Below are 22,545 nucleotides of genomic sequence, written 5' to 3' on the forward strand. Positions count from 1 at the left end.
CCATATGGCCTGTGAAGATGGAGCATTTCAGCTATGGGATGAGAACCTCCTGTTCAGCAACCAGGTTCACATGCAGCGAGTACCACATTAATAAATTCCTGGCAACACTCTCAGTTCCTTCATCAGGCACCTCACCCTAAGTGACAGCGTGGGTTTCTGGGTTTCTGCATCTCTCCTTCTTTACAGAGGTCCTGCTTCTGTTAAGTCACTGCTGAGAGCCCATCTCCCCATTTGAAAACCTTGTAAAAGTACAGGTGAAAGAGTGGAGGATGCTCTTAGCTGTCCATCCTGTGCTGCTCTCGGTGAAGATGCAGTTAGCCCTACTGCATGTACAGTGGTATTTCTGAGCCCAATTTATTTTAGTGACTCATCCCTCAGAGAAGTAAGAGTAGTCACACAGTCAAGCCCTTGGTTAATTCATATGGTTGACCTTGAGTGGTTGCAAAGCCAGCAAGAAACTACTGGGAAGTGTCACCAGTTTGGTCATTCTAAAAGATGCCCAGTATTGCTGAGGTGGGTCTTCCTGACTTTGTGGAGCTACCTGCCTTTTATGTACCTCTATACCCAGTAACATGATGAGTCTAAAGGGCTTAATTTCTCAGGTGCAAGGCTGTGACCCCCGTGCTCCAATGTTGTAGTGTCCCAAAACAGGCTGACAGTGAGTGTTGCTGCTGCGAGCCATCAGTCCCTGACTGAGAACATCCACCTCAACCACTAAGTGAGAGGTTTCCAGTGTAGGGTTGCCATTTTGAGTAATTATTCCAGTTTATATCAACCTAGTCCACAATGTGTCAGAGCTGAAAACAAATTCAAAGGGTCACTTTTCTTTTGTCTGTCTGGTATTTTAACACTCAGGGTACCTAGAGGTTCTTCTTACCTGAAGCAGCCTGCAATCTGGGAACTACTCTGACAGATGTGGTTCCCAGTTAACGCTTTAATGTGACACTCAGCAATCATAGCTTTCATCTGTGGATTGAAGCTGCCTGGTATCTGAAATCTTATTTAAAATGAAGATGGCATTAGCTCTGTAGTATTAGCTTCTTAGCACATTTCATGTATGGCTGTGTGAGTGTGAAGATGGGTGTGCTTGCAGCAGAGTTAAAAAGTCACTACACAGAATACTGCGTTTAGCAGATGCCATGGTGTACCAAAATAGCTGCTCCTTCCTTCTCAGAACCACAAGCAGGCTGTCTCTAAGGAGAAAAGGGATTTCTGCAGCCCTGAAGAACTGGTTTCTGTTCATCTTTGCAGGGCTGCTCTCTGCACCTGATCTCCTACTGCCTGATGCCAAGATGTCAGGCATCTTGCAATGATTTCCTGTAAGGGGTGCTTGTAATTTTTGCTCTCTGCTTTTATTTCTTCCAAAGCACAGGTCTGTACTTCTTTCAAGAAGAGCCTTTAGTGGTGGGTGTTTTTTTCCCTAAAGTGCAGTTACATTTTTATTTCCACAGCTATGATATTCCTGGCCTTAAATTGTGTTTTCAACTTCTTTGAGATTCAGAGCACTGTACATATAGTTCAGGGACATCTCTGTGATGCACCTGATGAGCTGGACAATAAAAGCAAACACAATGTTTCTGATAGTTCATAGTTCTTCTTTGATGCTTCTTTTTTCTTCCTTTGATTTGAGGCTTTAACCATGAGATAACCTTTGTATTTTCTCTGTTGGAAGAAGTCAATGTGTAAAGGTAGCTGATCAGGAAGTGTTTGACTGAAGCGTACTGTTGAGGCCAAGGACATGTGAGGTACTGCAAGGCTAACAATAGCAAAAAGCATCTACTGCTGCTTTTCCTGTGATGTCTAGCAGAAGTTTTTAGTGGCAGTGTGTAGCTAAAGACTGATCAGGACATGGGGGAAATCCAAAGGTTTTTCACTAAGGGAAGTGCAGAACTGGTGTAGACAAGATAGAAATAGGCACATTTAACTGAGGGGACATACTTAGCTTTGATGATTTCTGTGTCCATTTTAAATGTCTTGCCATATATTTCAGATTTCAGGGTGGGTTTCTGCCTGCCCCTGCAAGGGAGGACAGTTTCCTCCTCCCCCTTCCCCCATTTTTAAAACAAGCTTCACAGTTCAAAGCTACTCCTCACTTCCCCTCAGAACTTCTTAGCAGTTTTAGCACATGGGCATGGTGAATATTGCAGTGCTCACCTCTTATCTACTGTTGACAAAGTGAAAAAGATCCAGTATTGAAGTCCTTGGACAATAAGCAGTCATTGTTTATAGGGGGCAGGAACTGCTGCTCTGTTATCTGAGTGGACTGACTAAGACAGTGTGCATTTAAAGGGCATTGCTTTATGTATCAGCAAACCTGGAGCTGACGAGTTACATTGATTAGAGCAGGAGTGTGCCCTGCTGACAGCCCACAGACCATGGCAGACCGACTTTGTGTCCTTTCTAATCAAAGCAGACCCTTGGCTTGGTAAGCAGAGGATTTCAGTGCTTCCATGGCCCCTGCTCTCCAGGAAGCTCTGCTGTTTTCAAAACCTCTTCATCTGGTGTGTCTCTGTGTTGGTATTTTTATATTCTAGCCAGCACAGAAGACTGGGAGCTGGAAGCCAAGAAGCACTTTACTGTCACCCCACTACTTGAATCTGAAGCATGGGCCGCTTAATCTGTTAGTGTTGAACATAGTACAACAGGTCCAGAGAAGGCAAATAAAGCTGGTGAAGGGTCTAGAGAAAAAGTCCTGTGAGGAGCAGCTGAGAGAGCTGGGGTCATTTAGGCTGGAGAAATGGAGGCTGAGGGGAGACCTTTCTCTCTACAACTACCTGAAAGGAGATTGTAGTGAAGTGGAGTTCGGTTGGTTTTCCCCAGTAAGAAGTGACAGGACAAGAGGAAAAAGCCTTGAGTTGTGCCATGGGAGGTTTAGATTGGACATTAGAAAAAGTTTCTTCACTGAAAGGGTTGTCAAGTACTGGAACAGGCTGCCTGGTTGAATCACCATCCCTGGAGGTATTTAAAAGATGTGTAGATGTGGTGCTTAGGGACATGGTTTAGCAGTGGACTTGGCAATATTAGGTTAATGGTTGGTCTCAGTGTTAAAGGCCTTTTCCAGCCTGAATGATTCTATGATTCTATATTTAATACCAGGCTGTAAGCACACAAGGCAAGGTTCAGACTCAGAATAACACTAGAGTAAAGTAGCATCTGTCTGACATCCTGGCTTGGACAAGAATCAAATGAGGAAAGTGTGTCAGAATTTCTCTCACTCAGCATCTCTGTGCTTTCTAAAGATAAACTGCAGGAAGGTGTGCTTTTCCCATAGCTACAGAGGTTAGGCAGCAGTCCTGTAGGTTTTCTGTGGAATGCTGCAGGTGTAGAAGCCTGTTCCCTCTGAACCGCTTCAACAAATGAGTGACTTGGGCAATGAACTTCTGATCCTCTGGACCATAATAAATGACAAAACCTGCCTGGACATTGCCATGCTGTGCAACCCACTCTGGGTGACCCTGCTTTAGCAAGGGGGGTGGGCTTAGATGATCTCCAGGGTCCCTTCCAGCACTGACCATTCTGTGGTTGATGATGTCTTAGCTTTGTGCTGGCGGCAATAGCATGCAGTTACCCTGTGCGGGGGACAACGACGACAGGATGAGTGTTTGGGACAGAGCTGCCTCAGAGCTTGCAGCTTTTGCAGCAGCTCCTGCCACAGCCTGCTTTTGTTTATCCAGTAAAGCCAGCTTCCCTTCCTTGTCCAAAGGGCACATCTTTGCCATGCTGGGACCTGGCCACCTGTTACCAGCAGCCCATCATACAGAGTCTTGTTTGTAGCTGGTGGTGGCACACAGAGGTGTTCAGTTGTTATCTCCCCAGAGGAGATCCCCAGCAGAGCATGGACATCCTTGCACAGACTCAAGCTGTTGCTACCTTGGGAACCTCAGGAAGAGCAGCAGGCCTTTTGCTTGATGGGAATTTGACCCTACCCATGCTCACATGGGGTTCCACCACTGCTGCAGTGCTACCTGAGTCCCTCTCTGACCTGCTTAGGGTAATTCTGCCTCTGCTTTCTTCCAGGAGGACTTTCGGAATAAAGTTGAAGATTACATTAAGCGCTATGCGAGATGATGAAGGGAGATGGATGGCAGGACCATGGCTTCCGCACTAGAGCTGTCCTTAACTTCAACAACAACAACAACAAAACCAGCCCGGATTGTACTAGTCCTGTGTCCATGTTGTACTGAAGAAGAAAACTAACTTCATAACTTGTCCATGTTAAAAGGAGAGTTCAGCATAAATACAGCAAGAAATTGTGTATGTTGGTTGAAAAAGTTGTTTGCTTACATTTAAAAACGTTTACTCTTCTGAACTGTACTGTATATCCTGTTGATGAGAGATGCTTGAGAAGGTAAAACAAATCCCTATTGAAATTGTAATTACACCATTTATTTTATTTTTTTTTTTTTTTTTAAACTCTTGCCTAGTTTGGAAGTGGGGGGTGGGGAGGAAGGAAAAACAAAACAAAACACCACCACCACAACCAACCCCAACAACAAAACCCCCAAAGGGAAGAGGTGGTGTGGTTTTGGAACACTTCAAGTTTGGCAATAAAATGGTCTCCTGTGAACCAAACGACAAAACTGTTGCCTTTGATGAGCAGAGACAGTGCAAGCTTTGCCCAAGAGTCATCAGCTAAGGTGCAGAGCTTGCCAGAAGGCACCTTGCTAAGTCAGGTTAACTGCTTCTGCTGTTGCCATTCTGGCCAACATTTGATGTAAGTACTTCTTTTTTTCCTTTTTAATTTTTACCTTGTTATTTTCAGCTCCTGTTTGAGCTGCAGTATTTTTTTTTTTGCCCCGTTCCTATTCGCTGTGTGAAGTAGTTAAAAGAACTGCAGGCTAATCTGTAACTTAAGTAAATGTGTAGTATTAGTAAAATTATATATATATATATATATATAAATATTATATATTTCTGTGAAGATTTAATGAAGGGAAGATTTTTTTTCTTTCTTCTTTTTATGGTAAGAAATCTGCCTCTAGCTTTCTGATCTGGATGTGGTGAGGGAGCATCAGATGCTGTTTGATCTGATGGAAGTAAATTCAAGCACCATTAGCCAGAGACCACCCTTATTGTGTTCTTCAAACTCCTGCACTGAAAGCGAATGACTAATAGCACAGCCGAGAACAGCGAGGCTGTTCGGCACCCTCTGCTAGCCGCTCGGCCTGCCTGGCTTTTTTGGCAGCTTGGAAGGGTATGATGCTGTAATTGCCTTTTCTGTAAGTAGCTGTGTATCAAACACGTAGCCTGTGCAAGCAGAGATCCCTCAGAAAAGAGTAGCATGTACCTCAGGAATCACTTCAGCGTCAATGCCGTGAGAAGTCGTCTGCTGCCTGTCGTGTTCCAGAGCTCCCTCCGCTGCTCGCCTGCCGACCCCGGCGGTGCCTGGGGCTGCCCAGCCGGGGCATCAGCGTAGCCTTGGAGACCGAAACACATTTTGCTTGTGGGATCACACAGAGGAGGTGTCATGGAACTGATTCAAGCTTTTATAAATAGATGAACCATAGAAATAAATGTTGGTGTGGTTTCATACGCAGCAAGTGTATGTGTAACGCTTGGCGGGGGCTCTTGGCTTTTTATCCCCGCCAAGTGGCTAAGCTTCCTTCTTTCCTGCTGTTCCTCTGCAGGCACTGCAGCAAGTCAAAATTATTTCCATCATTAGCGAGGTAGAGTTGGGTTGTAAATTTCAACAAGCAAGGCTGCACTGAGCTTAAGTCTTCCCTGACAGCTTCATAGACTCCTGTTGACATTCCTGGAGGTCTAGGAAAACAGGGAGACTAAGTGCAGCCAGGAGAGCCTTGTCATAAGCTTCAGCTTTGGGCAGCATCACCACTGTGCCTATGTACAGTGACAATGGAGCACCATGTTGTTTTAAGCAGGCAACTCTGGTGCCAGGTCTTTGCTGCCAAAACAGTAATGTCAGAGAAGGTGAGGAATAAAACAAAAATGGGAAGAGGGGGAGGTATGTCCCTTTTATGCCCACGGAATCAAAGGATTCTTTTTGTCTGAAAATGGTGAACCAGTTTGCTGTAACAAAGATGAGCCCTCCTTGCTATAGAGGCACCCTGGTACCACATCACCTTCCATGCTTCAGCAGAAGGGGCCAAAATCCTTGTTTCCTGGCTCCCTGCTCTTGCCTAGAAACCACATGTGCCCAGGGCAGAGAAAAGGGAGGGTACTGCCTCAAAGAGCCAGGAGCAACTGTGGTGGAGAGAGCAGTAGGTTTGGGGCCCTGTCAGAACTAGGGATGCAATCATCTAAACCAAGCCCACCTCCCACTACAGTCCTGCTGTATAATTTCTTCACTATATTTTTGCTTACCGAGAGGAAGTGAGCAGAACATTAAAAGTTTGGTACTACTAAATACTGTAGAAGGTCTGATCACCAGATTCTTCCCATCCAGAATACACAGAGGAAGGAAAATGTTACGCCTCATCCTCAAAGGCCCCATGGTCCGGGAAAATAAACCACTTCTCTTTTCCTGAACAAGGAGCTTAAAATATAAATATGTATATATTTATATGTAATTTTATGTCTTTATATGTGCATTTGTGCAGATGCAACCAGCCACCTTCAATTTCCACCTCTCACTGGATCACTAAGCTAGGGTGTCCCCAGGAGCACAGTTCACTGCATGTGGCCAAAACACTCCTACAGCAATCTCAGGGGGAGCTTATCTCCACCCTTCACCCCTCTGGACTCCCTGCACACACATCGTTGGGGGATACCTCAGAGATCTTCCAGTTCAACCTTTGATCCACATACCCAAGCACCAGGCCCACAGCTGCTTGGAACACCCTCAGGGAAGATGACTCCACCACTGCCCCAGGCAGACTACTCCTAACATTTGATAACCCTTTCAGTGAAGAAGTATTTCCTAATATCTGGCCTAGTATGGTGCCACAAGGCAAACTATCCTAAGTGGCCATGAAGTGTCCCCTGCCCCTAGGGCTGGTCAGTAGGTGGAGGCTCATCGGCAAATAGTACCTGTGTGTGAATCAGCTCTTGTAACTTTTGGGCAGCTTTTGCAACAATTGTTCCTTTTTTTTTACTTGTGGGTTTGTTGTTTTTGTTTGGGTCTGGGTTTTTAAAAATATGTTTATTTTTATCCTAGATGGGTAACCAACTTCCAGAAAAGTCTCTTCAGCTCTTCCTTGCTGCAGAGGCTGTGGATTCCTCAGCCCAGGCTGCTCCCCATCAAATAATGCTGATTATTTATTAATTGTTCAACTGCCCTTGAAGAAAAGCCTCAAGTATCAAATGGCAGAGAATAAAAAGTTCTGCTGTATCCCAGAAGAGCAACAGGAGTTGGGACTGGGCAGCCGAGCCTGGCTGGGTCCAATGGGGCTCCCACTGCCCAGCGTGTGCGATTTCGGGGGTGCTGGGGAAATGTGAGGGCCAGATGGAACAGTGGCTGGGTCTCCCCAGGGGACCCCTTCCAAAGCCAGCAAAGCACTGAAGGGAGTCTGGAATGGTCTAAAGCAATCAATGATGATGGAGATGAGTGGCAGGGTCAGGGGGTCAACCCCTGCCAGTTTAGGTGTTACATAGTCTCCCACCAGGGAACTGACCCTGCTCCTCCCCCCAGCCTGGACTGCTGACTCCCCCACCCACATGAGGAACACCCTCCAGTGACCCTGCTGCCTCGAAGGGGCAGATTCCACTCGGCCCTCCTAACCCACTCCTGGGACTCCCAATGGCACCCCAAAGGTTGCCCATGGCACGGGGATCAGTGCTGCTGGGGAGGCTCCAGGATCATGGGAGACCATTTGGTGAAGCCCCCTCAATCCAGCTTGACCCCAGAGCACTGATGCTTTGAAGCAGAGACAGGCAAATGGTTTATTTCTGTATTTATTTAGGCAGGAAAAGCACCTTCTTCCCGTTGCTTGCTAGCCCCAGGGCACTGCCAAGGCCACCACTGGTGCAACTGCTGACTTTAACACATAGCTTCCCAAGGCCTAGGCAAAACCCAGCCCCTGCAGGCCTCCTCCTTGTGCTGGGGGCCATGGGGAGAAGGTGCCTTTCCTTGTGTGGAGGAAAAAAAAAACACAGGAAGGGGAAGCTGTGGTGGCTTTGTGTCCCAGACCCACCAACCCACCACTGGCACTTCCCAGTGCCAGGCCAGCACCACAGGGCCAGCAGGATTTCACCCTCCCCGCCCTCTTTTCTTCTGCTTCTTCTTTTTTCTTTAGACTTTTTCCTCTGCTGGCACGCGATGCTGGGGGAAGCAGCTGTCAAAGGCTGAGCAGAGATGTGGCGGTGCTGCTGCCCGGGGCGAGCTGTGCTCCCCAGCAACCCGAGAGGGCTTCCTGCCACCAAGGCAGCCCATGAGGGCCTCGCCAAGCAGCCATGTCTTCAATGGATTCGTTTGGAAACTGCTGGGCAAGAGGCACGTGTGCGGTGCACCGCGGCACCAGGTGAGGGAGGAGCGGTGGCATTGCTGTTTCTGCCTCCAGGGCTTGGAACCCCCACCACAGGATGCCCCTCTGCCAGGGTTTCCCAAAAAACCAAGCATGTTCTGAGGGGGTGGTCCCCCCATCCCATCCCGCCCCTGCATTGGCGGCAGGATGTCCCTACACGATGCCCTCGCTGCGTTTGCTCCTCCACACCACCAGTGCGGTCATCAGCAGGGTGACGAGGACAGGCAGCAAGATGAAGGGGCAGAGAATGCTGTTGGGAGGGTCATGCAGCGCCCGGCCGGAGGGGGAGCAGTTCCTGAAGTACTGCTTGTGGACGGCCACGAAGAACTCATCCACCAACCGGTTGGGCCAGTAGCAGTCGAGCCTCTCGGCGATCAGGGCCGTGCAGTTCGTCAGCTCCCCGTAGGTGCTGCAACACAGACAAAGCCACCGGGGTGGCATCAGGGACCAGCAGCCAGCCACGAGCATGCCACCCTGTGTAAGATTAAAATATATCACAGTACATTAGAGGTTGGAAGAGACATCCAGAGATCATCGGGTCCAACCTGCCTGCCCAAGCAGGATCACTTAGGGTAGTCAGCACAGGAATGAATCCAGCTGGGTTTTGAAAGTGTCCAGAGAAGGAGACTCCTCTCTGGGCAGCCTGTCCCAGTGCTCCATGACCCTCACTGTAAAGAAATTTCTCCTCATGTTGAGGTGAAATCTTGACCCTGTTGGTTCTTGTCTTATTGCACACCACCAAAAAGAGCTTGGCCCCCCATCCACTTGACACCCACCTCTCAGATGCCTATAGACACTGATGAGATCTCTCAGTCTTCTCAAGACTAAACAGCCCCGTGATATATAAAGTATTATAGAATACATAGAATACATAGAATAAACCAGGTTGGAAGAGACCTTCAAGATCATCGCGTCCAACACATCAACCAATCCAACTCCGCCCAAGCAACTAACCCACAGCACCAAGTACCCTGTCAAGTCTTCTCCTAAAAACCTCCAGTGATGGTGACTCCACCACCTCCCCAGGCAGCCCATTCCAATGTGCAATCACTCTTTCTGTATAGAACTTTTTTCTAACATCCAGCCTGTATCTCCCCTGGCGCAGCCTGAGACTGTGTCCTCTTGTTCTGGTACTGCTTGCCTGGGAGAAGAGACCAACATCCGTCTGTCTACAACCTCCCTTCAGGTAGTTGTAGAGAGCAATAAGGTCACCCCTGAGTCTCCTCTTCTCCAGGCTAAGCAACCCCAGCTCCCTCAGCCTCTCCTCATAGGGCTTATGTTCCAAACCCCTCACCAACTTTGTTGCTCTTCTCTGGACTCGTTCCAGCAAGTCAATATATATATATTATATATAAATGATATATAATTATATAATATATATGTATCTAATAAATATATAGAAATGTTTATGTAACTATAATAGCCATGTTTATATAACTATATATTAAAATATAATAGAAAAATTAGACACTTTCTATCTTAAAGGTCTTTTTCCAACCCAAACACTTCTATGGTTCTGCTAAAGGTGTGCCTGTTGGAGACGCTGTTTGAGGTTGTCACTTGAGCCACTCGAACTTTTTAGGTACTTTCTTTTTTTTGAGATTGTAGGTAGGTATAAAAAGAATGTATTTGTTCTAATACCCAGCAGGTTTTGCCTCTTTGATCACACATTTAAGTACTCACACACAGCCAGAAGCACAAGGAGGTTTCATTTACAGAACGAAACCAAATAATATTTACAGGAAAAACAAAACCAGGAACAAAACCAAACCGATGCAAGTTTGGTTTGGTTTTGGTTGTGAGCTCTTTGCAGGATTTCATGGCTGGGCTGCTGCTATTAGAAAATACCACTTGGACCCACGGAACCCTCTGAGACCTTTAGGCACAGATCTTCAGGAAACCCATCCTGGGCCACAGAGCTGGCTGTTGGCCTTTGAGGCCTCCCTCCTTTACCTTGTGTGGGTTCATCCAAAAGAGAACAGAAATAACTACATTGAATCTATTCAAAATTATTTTAATTGCCTAGAAAAGGGGGCAACGTGGGGACATTTCTTGTGGGGCTCATCAATCTGCAGCACCCTGCTTTAGAATCACAGATTTGTAAGGTTTGGAAAGGACCTCAAGGATCATCTACTTCCAATCCCCTCCCTGCCATGGTCAGGGACACCTCACACTAGATCAGGTTGCCCAGAGCCACATCTAGCCTGGCTTTAAAAACCTCCAGAGATGGAGCTTCCACCACCTCCCTGGGCAACCTGTTCCAGTGTTTCACCACCCTCATGGGGAAGAACTTTTCTAACATCCAATCTGCTTTGTCAGTCTGCAGTACCACCACACATCCCACCGCTCAATGGCCAGCAAGTCTGTTTGTTTTGTTTTTTATCTTATCCTTGGAAACCTGAGCAAGAGGTACCCCAGAGAGAGCATGGCCCCTCTGCTGGCCCAACCAGCCATCCTTTAGAAGGAGAGGTGCTACCATGAGCTTCAAATCCTGGTTTAAAATTGGCTATGAGGCAGGGGCAGGGCGGGGAAGTGCGTGTGTGTGTGTGTGTGTGTGTATATGTGTGTGTATACACACACATATATATACACACACATAATCCCCCCCCCCCCAATCCCAATTACATCTAATCCTAGAGAAGCAAAGCAAAGCAAAACCTGACCATTCAATTAAAAACCTGCCTGGGGGGGAAGAAATATTTTGTAAGCAGCTTCACAGCAACTCTCTGCAGCCTCTCTGCGTCTCAAAGCCAGGCTTGCGGGCGGCGGCCGTGCCGTGCCGTGCCATGCCGTGCTCATCGGCACACGGCAGCGCCGCAGAAAGCCCCTGCGGACTCCGCTGATTTAATTACCGGGGCGCCCGGAGCTACGGAAAGCAGCTTCTGCTCAGCATCCCGATGTGTAAAATTACCATTTCCCCTTCATCAGCGGCCTTGCTGAAGGATCTTCCCAAGCCAGAGCGAAAAGAGTTAAGGGAGGAGCGAATCAAAGCTATTTTTAAAGCTGAAGGGCCGAACAGCCCTGTCCTGGCTGCGAGTGTGCTTTCGTGCTGATAAATAGCTGCTCCTGTCAGGATACATGAAGATGTGCAAGTGGCCAAAGCAAAGTGGTGTCAGTAAATGAGGATAAATTGTAATTACACTTTGCACTGAGGCAGCAGCTGTATTTCAGTGCTCCGAAGGCTCTGTGTGCACCAGATGGGCAGAGGATGGACATGAGGAGAGTGCCTACAGCCCCCACAAGACAAGGCGGTGGCCGTGGGGCTACAACTGTCTGTCCAGACATGGATGGAAGTTCTGCCATCCTGGTGGACTGAAGATACCCCAAATCTGTCCATTTTATTTCCATATTCCCTGTGTTAGTTAAAGCCTCCCTGCTCTGAGTTGGACTGTGTCCTCAGCAGGAGCAGGGTGGCATTGTGGGCATAGTTGCTCATTAACCCCCCCCACACCCCGCAAAGCCCAGGGGGAGTGAGCAGGAAGGGACTGGAAGGAAACAAGAAACGTTTTCAGCGACAGCTAGGAATGTAGAAATGCCAAGCAGGGCTGCTGAGCTCTTGGCCAAGGGTGATCCAGCAGATACTAGAGAGGGTGGGTACCGAAGGGATCCGTTCGCTGGGATACAGATAATCCAGACCACTTAGACCCAGGCTGCTGCCTGTGATGCCTTGTCAGAAGGGATCAAGATCCCACCGGAGAGCAGCAGTGTTGATGCCTGAGGCTGAGTGTGCTCTTCCCAGCCACAGCCATGAGCTCATGGAGAGTGCTCATCCTGTTGCATCTCCAAGGAGGCATCTGGTTCATTCTCTCCCCACAAACAAAGTTGCTTTATTACATTAGCACCATGCCAGTGATGTGCCACTGGGGAATTCAGCCTATGCTGATGATGAAAAATCTCAAGAGGTTGTTTTCCTGGCCCACACCAACTCCTTCTCCTGCCCTCCCTCCTCTCTCAGTTTTGCCTCAAAATCCTAGCATCTTGATTTAAAATCCTTAAAAAATGTCTTAAAAGACTAGCTTGAATTGCTGACTTGATGAAAGTAGTATTAAAACCATGGTGATTATTGAGCTGCTGCAGGGCAGCACTGGGGACAGGTCAGGTTTTCCCAAGCCATCCCACCACCAGAGGCTGAAGCAGGGAGACAGGCAGCCCTACCCTCAAAAATACAGCTGTGCATAGTTCTAAGTATCTTTTTTCCCCTACCCAATGTGAACTGCAATTAAAACTGTTTTCTTCATTGCCATGGAAACAGTTTGGGTTTAAAGGATGCTGCTGTAGAGAGAGGCCCAGCAGCATGGGGACCACGTGGGGACAAATGCCCATGGGTAGGACAGGGACAAGCCGCTGGTGGGAAGCAATCAAGGACTGATTTATGTTTTGATGGGATTTGAATGCTCACAGTGCTGTAAATCCTAAGCAATGCCTCTGTTTTTTTACCACTGCAACTGAGACTGGAATCTGATCTGCCATTTATTCTTTGCCAGCACTTGGGTGCCGATGGTGGATGCTGGTTGGGGATCACAGGATGGCCAGCTCTCCCTTTGGCCATGAGTATCAGGGCTTCTCCTCCCTAAACCCCCTGCTTCAGAAGGGAAAAAATCCAACCACTAACAAAATTAAAAGTGAAAACTGACTTCATCCTCTGCAAAGTTGCAGGGTGAGCTTGGAGACATGCTGCAGAGGTATCCAGAAGTAGATAATGAAATAATAAGATAATAGATCCATCTGTTTTGTATAAGATAATGGCTAAATAACCTGGAGACAGGCTGTCAGGAGACTGACAGCTGTGAGAGCAGCCCTGTGGCAGGGGTAGGGGCAGGGCAGGCCACCAGGCGTGCTGGGAGCTGGCAGCATCATCCCTCAGCTCTGCATCTGGCTGCAGATGTCAGACCAGCACTGGCGAGCTCCTCTCCTGCAGGATGTCCACAGCGAGGGGCAAGCATTCCCTGGAGAATTTTAGGCATGCCATGGGGTAGATATATTTGGGATGAAGGTGCCTGGCTGGGCTGGAGTGACAGCTGCAGCTGCGCAGGGCTCTGTGCAGCAGGCATCATCCCATCCTGCTTGCTGCTGCCTGGTGCACCAACACTGTGCAAATCCACCCTGCAAAGCTGTGCCCTGGCCACAGCCCACCATGAGCCAAAACTGTGCTGGAAACATATCTGCAAGTCCTCAGCCCTGCTGATGCATTCATGCATGAGTGGGCAGGCAGCCTAACCCCTCCAACAGCCTCAGCTCTACCAGCAGAGCTCCACATCCCCAAAATAGCTGCCCTGAGGGTCACAACAGCTAATCCTTTGGCTCAACAGCCACACTGATTGATCTGGACCTGGAATCAAAATAGCCACATTGAGCTTCAGGAGAATTGGTCACGCACAGCTGAGCTCCTGGTCAAAGCAGCTTGGCCTCCACCATACAACCGTATCACAATGCAGCTCCAGCTTTAAATATCAGGATGGCTGCAAGCCCTGGGGAAAAGAAAATCCACCAGAGTGCTTGGTCTAAATTGCTCTCAGGCCAGGGATCCATGGGGAAATGCCATGGAGAGGCTGGACAGACCAGGGAGGTGGGCAACTGACCTGGCAGGCAATGGCATGCATGCCTCCAGCAGGAGCATCTGAGGCCATGGCAAATGGCTCTTCCTTTGGGGAGGAAGAGAGGGAAGGAAAACAGATGACCCCAGGGAAAACACCTCTCAGAAGCAGTCCTTCTCCCTTCCCAGGAAGCAGTGTTCACGGCCAACTCCCGGAAGGAGTTATTTAACGAGCAACCACCTGGTACCCCATTCCTGAAACATCTGATGGCTCAGACGAGTTCCCCATGTGCATGATAAAGGCTTGCAGATAACCCCACCCAAACTTTTCTCAAATAAGCACAGCTAAGAAAGCCAGCCAAGCTTCACAGTGCCAGACACAACTTTTCAGAGAGCAGGCTCTTGTCCATGTGGTCCAAGCCCAACTTCACCTGGCCCAGAGAGGCCATTCCATTACATCTGAACACAGCAGCACCAGAGCTTGGTTAATGCCTCTGATGGGAGGATAGTCTACAGCCTATAAATAAGACCAATAAAGCAGAATTACAAACTCTTCTGAGACAACTCATTTATCCAGATGTTCCCATGGTGTGGTTCTCAGTTGAGCAGTACATGATGGGCCTGAGGGGCATTTCCCCACTAAAAGCCACACACGAGAATCACAGCTCCAGACTCGATGCTGCCGCTGGCACAGAGCCTGGCAGAGGCAAAACCTTCAAACATTTCTTCTCGTTTCAGACAGAGGTTTCAAGCAACAAGACTCCTTCTTTTGGGGAAAGATGTGGAGAGGAAACAGGCTGTGGGCAGATGTCCTCTTTCTTCATCTCACACCTGGTGGAAGTCAAACCCTTCCCCATAAAGTCAGAGGGTTGAACAGCCAGACCTATGCTACCCCCTTGCCCACTCCTGTAGGGACATCTCCTGTCAGATCTTCTACTCCTAAAAAGGGATGGTGAATCTCATGCATGCCCCAGGAGCAAGGGTGCTGAGTGAGGTAGCCACCCAAACCCCATATCCTTCCAGAGAAGCTTATTTACAGAGTAGCTGAGCTATTTCTATCCAATTTTCCCAGTGCCCTGCAGCCACAGGAGGATCAGAGGCATGTCGTCTCTTAAATAACCCTGAGCTGTGTGCTGGCACGGAGTAAATGGCCTCACACAATGACATTAACCATTGCAAGTTTATCAACATTTCCTCCAAGTGCCTCACAGATAACAAGTTTAGTGAAAGCTATTTAGAAATAAAACAGGATGTCAGAGATAAAGAACAAGCTCTTTAATACACCTTTGCTTCCTCTGCAAGGGCTGTGCCAAAGATCTAGAGGAGGAGGTAGATTGCTTTTCATCAAGCTTGTAGGTAGCACCAAACCTGGACCAAAACAAGATCCTGCTGCTGGGGCAGCTGTGGTTGGTGACAGTTCTGCTGGGATGGCCTCAGGGGCAGAAGCTCACCGCAAGCAAAGCCAGGAGACACCAAGGAGATGGTTATCACCTTTGCCTGCCACTCACCACATCTGGAAGCTGCCTCCAAAGGTGCAGAGGAGGACAGGCCCTGCAGAGACCCCCAGTGCATCTGGGGGCTGGAGCAGTGGCAGCATCCCTGGATACTTGCAAGGATCAGATGAGGTTTTCCAGAACTAGAAACATTCTTCCCCTCCATTTTGCCACCCATAAAGAGAAAGAAAATCCAAGCTGTCCTGTTCCACAGCTAACTAACTATACATAACTTGAGTACTGTGTCAAGTTCTGGGCCCTTCAGTTTAAGAAGGACATTGAGACACTTGAATGTGTCCAGAGAAGGGCAACAAGGCTGGGGAGAGGCCTTGAGCGCAGCCCTATGAGGAGAGGCTGAGGGAGCTGGGATTGTTTAGCCTGGAGAAGAGAAGGATCAGGGGTGACCTCATTGCCCTCTACAACTACCTGAAAGGTGATTGTAGACAGGAGGGGGTTGGTCTCTTCTCCCAGGCAACCAGCACCAGAACAAGGGGACACAGTCTCAAGCTGCGCCAGGGGAGGTTTAGACTTGAGGTGAGGAGAAAGTTCTTCACCGAGCGAGTCGTTCGTCATTGGAATGTGCTGCCCAGGGAGGTGGTGGAGTCACCATCCCTGGAGGTGTTCAAGAGGAGATTGGATGTGGCACTTGGTGCCATGGTCTAGTCATGAGGTCTGTCGAGACAGGTTGGACTTGATGATCTCTTCCAACCTTAGTTATACTGTGATACTGTGATACATATAGATGTCTGTTTACATACACACATAGATATCTATTAATTTGGCACATGGGGCATGAAGGGGCTTGAAGCAAGAAATCAAGAAATCAACCAAAATCTTACAAACCCCTCTATTTTTTCTCTCTGTGCAAAACACTCAAGGCATACAGCAACATCTGCTCATCCTTTCCAACTGATCTCAATCCCCCCTTGTGTCACAAGAGCTCATTTTTGTCCACTGCTTCATTTGCTTGGAGAAAAGTGACAGCACAACACTCTGTGGTGCACAACTCCAGCTCAGAGTGGACCACGGGGGATTTTTTTTAACTCTTTGTAGGCCTTCAAGCTAGACACAGACATCCCTGGACTGGTCTTCAGCGCTTTAATCAAAACCATCTCACCAGGAGAATGATTTCCACTGTGTTGGTACTGAAAGATTCAGCTCTGCTGATGACAACCGGGGAAGAGCTGATCCAAAGTGAACATCATTCAGGTGGTTTGTAATAAAAATAAACAAAAAGAAAAGCTAAGTGTGACCCACACAGAGCAGCACCTTCCCCAAAGGCAATGTCACTGCTCTTCCCAATGCTCTTGCATTACGTAGGCTTCCCTTATCACCCTCTCTCCAGCAGGTCAAGAGAGATTCTCCTTCCCCTCTGCTCTGCACTAGTGAGACCACCTCTGGAGTCCTGTGCCCAGTTCCAGGCTCCACAGTTCATGAGGGACAGGGATATACTGCAGTGTCCAATGGAGAGCTATGAGGGTGATTAAGGGACTGGAACTCGTGGGGGAAGCCTGAAAGACCTGGAGAAGGCTGAGAGGGGATCTGGTCAGTGTTTACAAATATCTGAAGGGTGGCTGTCAAGAAGAAAGGGTCAGTCTCTTTTCACTGGTGCCCTGTGATAGGAGGAGCACTGACTGGAATATAGGATGTTTCACCTCCACATGGGGAAAAACTTCTTTACAGTGAGGGTGACAGAGCACTGGAACAACAGGCTGCCCAGAGAGGCTGGGGAGTCTGCTTTTCTACAGACTTCCAAAACCCACCTGGACGCACGCTTGTGTGGCCTGCCCTAGGTGACCCTGCTTTGGTGGGGGGTTTGGACTGGATGATCTCCAGAGGTGCCTTCCAAACCCTACCATTCTGTGGTTCATTATTCCCACAAGGCTGCTGCTGAGTGCTCCAGCAGGAAAGCAGACCACATCTCTGCTTCTCCTGAGTCACAAACCAGCACTAATTCCCTGACACTGATTACAAACAGGAGGCTTGGCAAAAGACAGCCATGTTGTACCGTGCCAGCCTCTCCCTCAACACGCTGCTTTTAGAAGCAGGGGGCAAGCCAGTAGGGCCAGTGGGACAGCCTGAGATTTTTCCAATAGAGAGGATCTGAGAGCATCTCTGTGGGGTGTGGGTTTTCAAGCTGAGCTAGGGCATTTTGGACTGTCTGGAGGACTTGAGTGCTGAGAAAAAAAGAGAAAAATCTAATGGAAAATATGTCCATCAAGTCACCAGAAGAGGTAATGGAGCTGTGACAGGGATTCCAACCTACTGCTGCCTTAATACCCAGCACAACTGGTCTTCTCCCATCAAAGTTCCTCCACTAGGGCATGTGGTTTTCTCATACATGCAGAACTGTATTGAGCAAGGCTGATATCCTGATTTCCAAGCATGGCTTATGTTGGGCTCATTCAACTACTTATGTTGAAAACTGTTGAACTCTGGAGGTCTACCCCATCTCATCCAAACACTTCTGCTCAAGGAAGGCCACCTACAGCTGGTTGCTCATGGCCATATCCAGATAACTTCTCAATATCTCCAAGGAAGGAGACCCCATAACCTCCCTGGACAGCCTGTGCCAATGCCTGGACACCTTCACAGTGAAAAAAGTGTTTCCTGATGTTCAGAGGGAAACTCCCTTGCTTCATTTGTGCCCACAGCCACGGTTCCTCTCACTGGGCACCGCTGAGAAGAGCCTGGTTCCATCCTCTTTGAACTCTCCCTTCAGACATTAATAGAATTTAATAAGATTCCCCTTCTCCAGGCTGAATAGCTCCTGCTCTCTCAGCCTTCCCTTATAGCAGACATGTTCCAGTCCCTTCATCATTTTTGCAGTCCTTCACTGGACTCTGTTCAGCATGTTCTGGTTTCTCTCACACTGGGTAGCAGTGATGGACTCAGGGCAGCATCACCAGCAAAGCAAAGTGAAATGTCTCCTTTGTTTTCCCCCACCATGAAATAAACACACCACTGAGCTCCTTACACATGGTGGTAGTTTTAGGCTGATGCCTAGGAGAATTTTCCACAGATTGAGTAAAAAAGTGGTAGAATGTAAATCATAGAATCAGGCTCAGAAAAGACCTCAGAGATCATCAAGTCCAACCTATCACCTAATACCTAACACCTCATGACAACTAAACCATGGCTCCAAGTGCCACATGCAGTCCTTTTTTGAATACTTCCAGGGACAGTGACTCCACCACCTCCCTGGGCAGCACATTCCACTGGCCAATAACTCTTTCTGTGAAGAACTTTCTCCTTGCCTTGAGCCTAAACTTCCCCTGGCACAACTTGAGACTGTGTCCCCTTGTTCTGGTGCTAGTTGCCTGGGAGAAGAGACTAAATCCCACCTGGCTACAACCACCCTTCAGGTAGTTGTAGACAGCAATAAGGTCTCTCCTGAGCCTCCTCTTCTCCAGGCTAAATAACCCCAGCTCCCTCAGCCTCTCCTCATAGGGCTTGTGCTCAAGACCAGCCTTGTTGCCCTTCTCTGGACATGTTCAAATGTCTCAATATCCTTAAATTGAGGGGCCCAGAGCTGGACACAAGGTGTGGACTAACCAGTGCAGAGTCCAGGGGCACAATGACTTCCCTTCTCCTGCTGGACACACTATTCTTGATGCATGCCAGGATGCCATTGGCCTTCTTGGCCACCTGGGCACAGTGCTGGCTCATGTTCAGCCAGCTGTCAATCAGCACCCCCAGGTCCCTTTCTGCTTGGCTGCTTTCCAGCCACTCTGACCCAAGCCTGTAGTGCTGCATGGGGTTGTTGTGGCCAAAGTGCTAGCTGGATGTGGCACCATTCATCACCACTCTCTGGGCTCAGCCATCCAGCCAGTTCCTAACCCAGCGCAGAGTGCACCTATCACTCTATGATCTCAAAGGACTTTTCCAAGCTGGTCTATTCTATTCTATTCTATTCTATACAAGCCACCATTGGCTGGAAAAGGAAAACAAGGTCTAACTAATCCCATTGATGGGATGCTGGGAAAGGAGTGGTGAGCAGAGGGCCCTCACTTACCCCACAGTCTCGTCCCAGTCACACCAGAGGCGCTGGCCGATGCCCTCCATGCTGAGCTGGAACTGCTTCAGGCAGTAGTGCCGAATCATCCAGCCGTAGTCGGCCTCCTGGCACGCCGTCGCCGTGATGAAGTGATGGGCTGGAAGGCAACAGTCACTGCGGTTAGCTTCTGCCCCAGCTCCCTCAGTCTCTCTTCGTAAGGAAGATGTTTCACTGCCTTCCTCATTTTTGTGGCTCTGCGCTGGACTCTCTCAAGCAGTTCCTTGTCCTTCTTGAACTGAGGGGCCCAGAACCGGACACAATACTCCAGATGTGGCCTCACCAGGGCAGAGTAGAGGGGAAGAAGAATCTCCCTCGACCTACTGACCACACCCTTTCTAATACAACCTAGGATACCATTGACCACCTTGGCCACAAGAGCACATTGCTGGCTCATGGTCAACCATTCATCCACTACAACCCCCAGGTTTTCCTGCAGAAGCCATCTGTCAAAGCAAAGCTGGACAGCAAAGCAGCCCCACTCTCAATCACCTTCTTCTAAACCTCCTTCTCAGGGTTTTATTTCCCTCTTCACAGCCCTCTGAGTCTGCAGTATCACCCTCTGTTGTCCTCCCCAGTGCCTGCCACTAAATAAATCAACATGCAGCGTAGGCCAGGTAAGTCACACATATAGACACAGATTTATTCTCTGCTGATCACCTGACACACATCTTTGGGATGTAAATTCTCAGCTTTTTCCATTTACAAAATGAAGAAGGGGGAGTGGGGGTGGGAGTGGGTGGGGGAGGGGGTGGGGAAGGGAGTTGGGGAATAACTTCATGTGTCCCAGCAAGTACCATGCTGCTGCTGCTGAGTAAAGGGCCCCTTAAAAATTATCAGCACAGAGACACACTTGGAAACAAATATCCATCTCATCTTCAGTACCTGAAGGGGCCTACAGGAAAGCTGGAGAGGGGCTATTTATAAGGGCATGTGGTGGTAGGACAAGGGGCAACAGTTTTGAACTAGAGCAGGGGAGATTTAGATTGGATGTTAGGAAGAAGTTCTTCATTACGATGAGACACTGGACCAAGTTGCCCAGAGAAACTGTGGACACCTCATCCCTGGAATTGTTTAAGACCAGGCTGGATGAGGCTTTGAGCAACCTGGTCTAGTGGGAGCTGTCCCTGCCCATAGGGAGGTTGAAACTAGCTGAGTTTTAAGATGACCTCCCAACACAAGCCATTCTATGATTTTGTCATCTCCAATGGAGCACAGGGACAAGAACAGTGAAATTCATCTGCACAGCCCTGATTTATTTCACCTCTGGGTACATATCCCTGGCACATGGTGCCTCTTGCTCTGGGACCAGAGAAGAAAGAGGTGGTGCTTCCTTCCCTACCAGTCTGTGCACAATTAGTGCAATGTTGCTAGCAAGTGGAAAGGGATAAGGACAGTAATGCTACAAAGAGGGAGCAGAAAAAGCCTTCAGAGGAATGATTTACTGAGCCTGGCTATAAATAACACCTTGCCCTTAGTCCAAACGTGCCAGCCAGTGCCTTTGCAGCTCCTGGAGTACATTGCAGGCAGGCATCACATACCAGCTCTATTTTTTGCTGTGTGTGAATAACTGCACAGAAGAGGGGGGCTTTATTTTTGTCTTATTTTTTAACCAAACAGAATGTAGCCACCTATTTAGCAATCTGCATATGAGAGCCATGGGACACCTCCCAGCAGCTCCTACCTTGGGGATGCCTTCCTTGAGCAGTGCCTCTGCAGCCCCCCAGATCCTTAGAGTGCTCAGGTACCGGCATCCTATGGCAATGGGTGGGAACTTGGAACCCACTGGGATGGTGAGAGGCACCCAGACCATTGGACAAGGCTCCTGGATGGCTGCAGGATTCTGCCCCATGCTGTGGCAGCTGCTTTAGTCTGGCTTAAGATAAAACAGCTTGGGTTATCAAGCCAAGGGAAGGGGGCTAGGGAGCAGCAAACCCTCACTGCTGCAGTAATAAACCCAATCTAAAGCTCTCCCCAGATGCTACCACCTAGGATTCACCCCACAGCACCTGTACAACATGGCTTCAGCCAGGCACACTCTGGAATGGGTAGGTTTGAGATGATAAAGTGAAACACAGAACAAGGAAGAAGAGGAGGAGGAGAGGAAAGAGGAGGGAAGGTGCAATAATTTTACATGAGAGCTGGACTGCTAATCTCGTTCTTGGCAGTCTCAGGGATGATTGATGGCTGGGAGGCTTTCCTCCCCTTCTCATCCCTTCAAATTTGGATGAATCAAGTGGAAAAGTGACATGGCTGAGTGCACACCAGCAACTGAGGGAGGTTCAGGTGGCACCTCAAGAGGTCACCAGACTGTCAAGGACAAGCACTCTTCAAACATCACACCCATCACGTTTCTGGATAAAGAGCCTGCAGAGAAAATGCTGTCAGTGAACACATTGAGCAGGGAGCAGGAGTGATCTGCATGGGGGGGAAGGAAAGTGGGGGAAGTGAAGAGGTTAAAATACAGGCAGACGAGTGGCCAAGGGGATCGAGGAGCAAAGGAGGAAATGGAAGCAGGCAGAAATGAGCAAGGCACGCAAAGTAAGGAGAGAGATTGTGGAAGACAAAGCCACTTTAAGAAACTCAGCAGCAAAGTGATGCAGCACAGAAAGAAAGAGAAGCAGAAGTTAACTGAGCATGGTCAGGCTGCCTTTTGCCTGGCTTTGCTTTTCCCTTCTCCCAATTAACATGAATGAGCCTAGAGACAGCTCGGCTACCACAAAAACAACCACCCTTAGAGATGCCCAAACATTTCCTGATGACCACACAGATGCTCCTGCAGGATGGACCTTGAGGAAAACACCTTAATAGGCAGCTCCACTTTGGGTGGAGGGATGAGAAACACTAAATAAACCATGGGGATGAAGCAACTGAAAACTGCAAAGCGGCTGCAAAGCCAGCTTGAGTGGCTGCAAGCTCTCTCTATCTGGTAGGCAGCATGAAAATGAGTCCTACTATAAAAAGAAAGGAAAAAAACCCCAACCCAAACCAAGTGAAAATGTAAACCCAAGGCGCTCTCTGCAGTTGCCAATCAAAGCAGCTGAA

The 22,545-nt window shown here is 48.6% G+C and overlaps 2 protein-coding genes across 4 annotated transcripts in view; one reads left to right on the forward strand and one right to left on the reverse strand.

The window, feature by feature from the left end:
• The window catches only part of UBE2F (ubiquitin conjugating enzyme E2 F (putative)), a 90,059-nt gene extending 85,658 nt beyond the window's left edge, over nt 1–4,401 (forward strand). For all 3 annotated transcript variants that reach the window (XM_009900832.2, XM_054171875.1, XM_054171868.1), the window contains one exon: nt 4,018–4,401. In XM_009900832.2, the coding sequence (XP_009899134.1) occupies nt 4,018–4,068 (51 nt within the window). In that variant the 3' untranslated portion in view covers nt 4,069–4,401. The remainder of the gene's footprint in view (nt 1–4,017) is intronic.
• A 3,642-nt stretch (nt 4,402–8,043) lies between these two features.
• The window catches only part of RBM44 (RNA binding motif protein 44), a 44,490-nt gene continuing 29,988 nt past the window's right edge, over nt 8,044–22,545 (reverse strand). The window contains 2 exon segments of the mRNA XM_054172918.1: nt 8,044–8,829; nt 19,462–19,600. Of these exon segments, the coding sequence (XP_054028893.1) occupies nt 8,574–8,829; nt 19,462–19,600 (395 nt within the window). The 3' untranslated portion in view covers nt 8,044–8,573.

This window comes from Dryobates pubescens, chromosome 2 (genome assembly GCF_014839835.1).
Source record: "Dryobates pubescens isolate bDryPub1 chromosome 2, bDryPub1.pri, whole genome shotgun sequence".
In the NCBI taxonomy this organism is placed as follows: Eukaryota; Metazoa; Chordata; class Aves; order Piciformes; family Picidae; genus Dryobates; species Dryobates pubescens.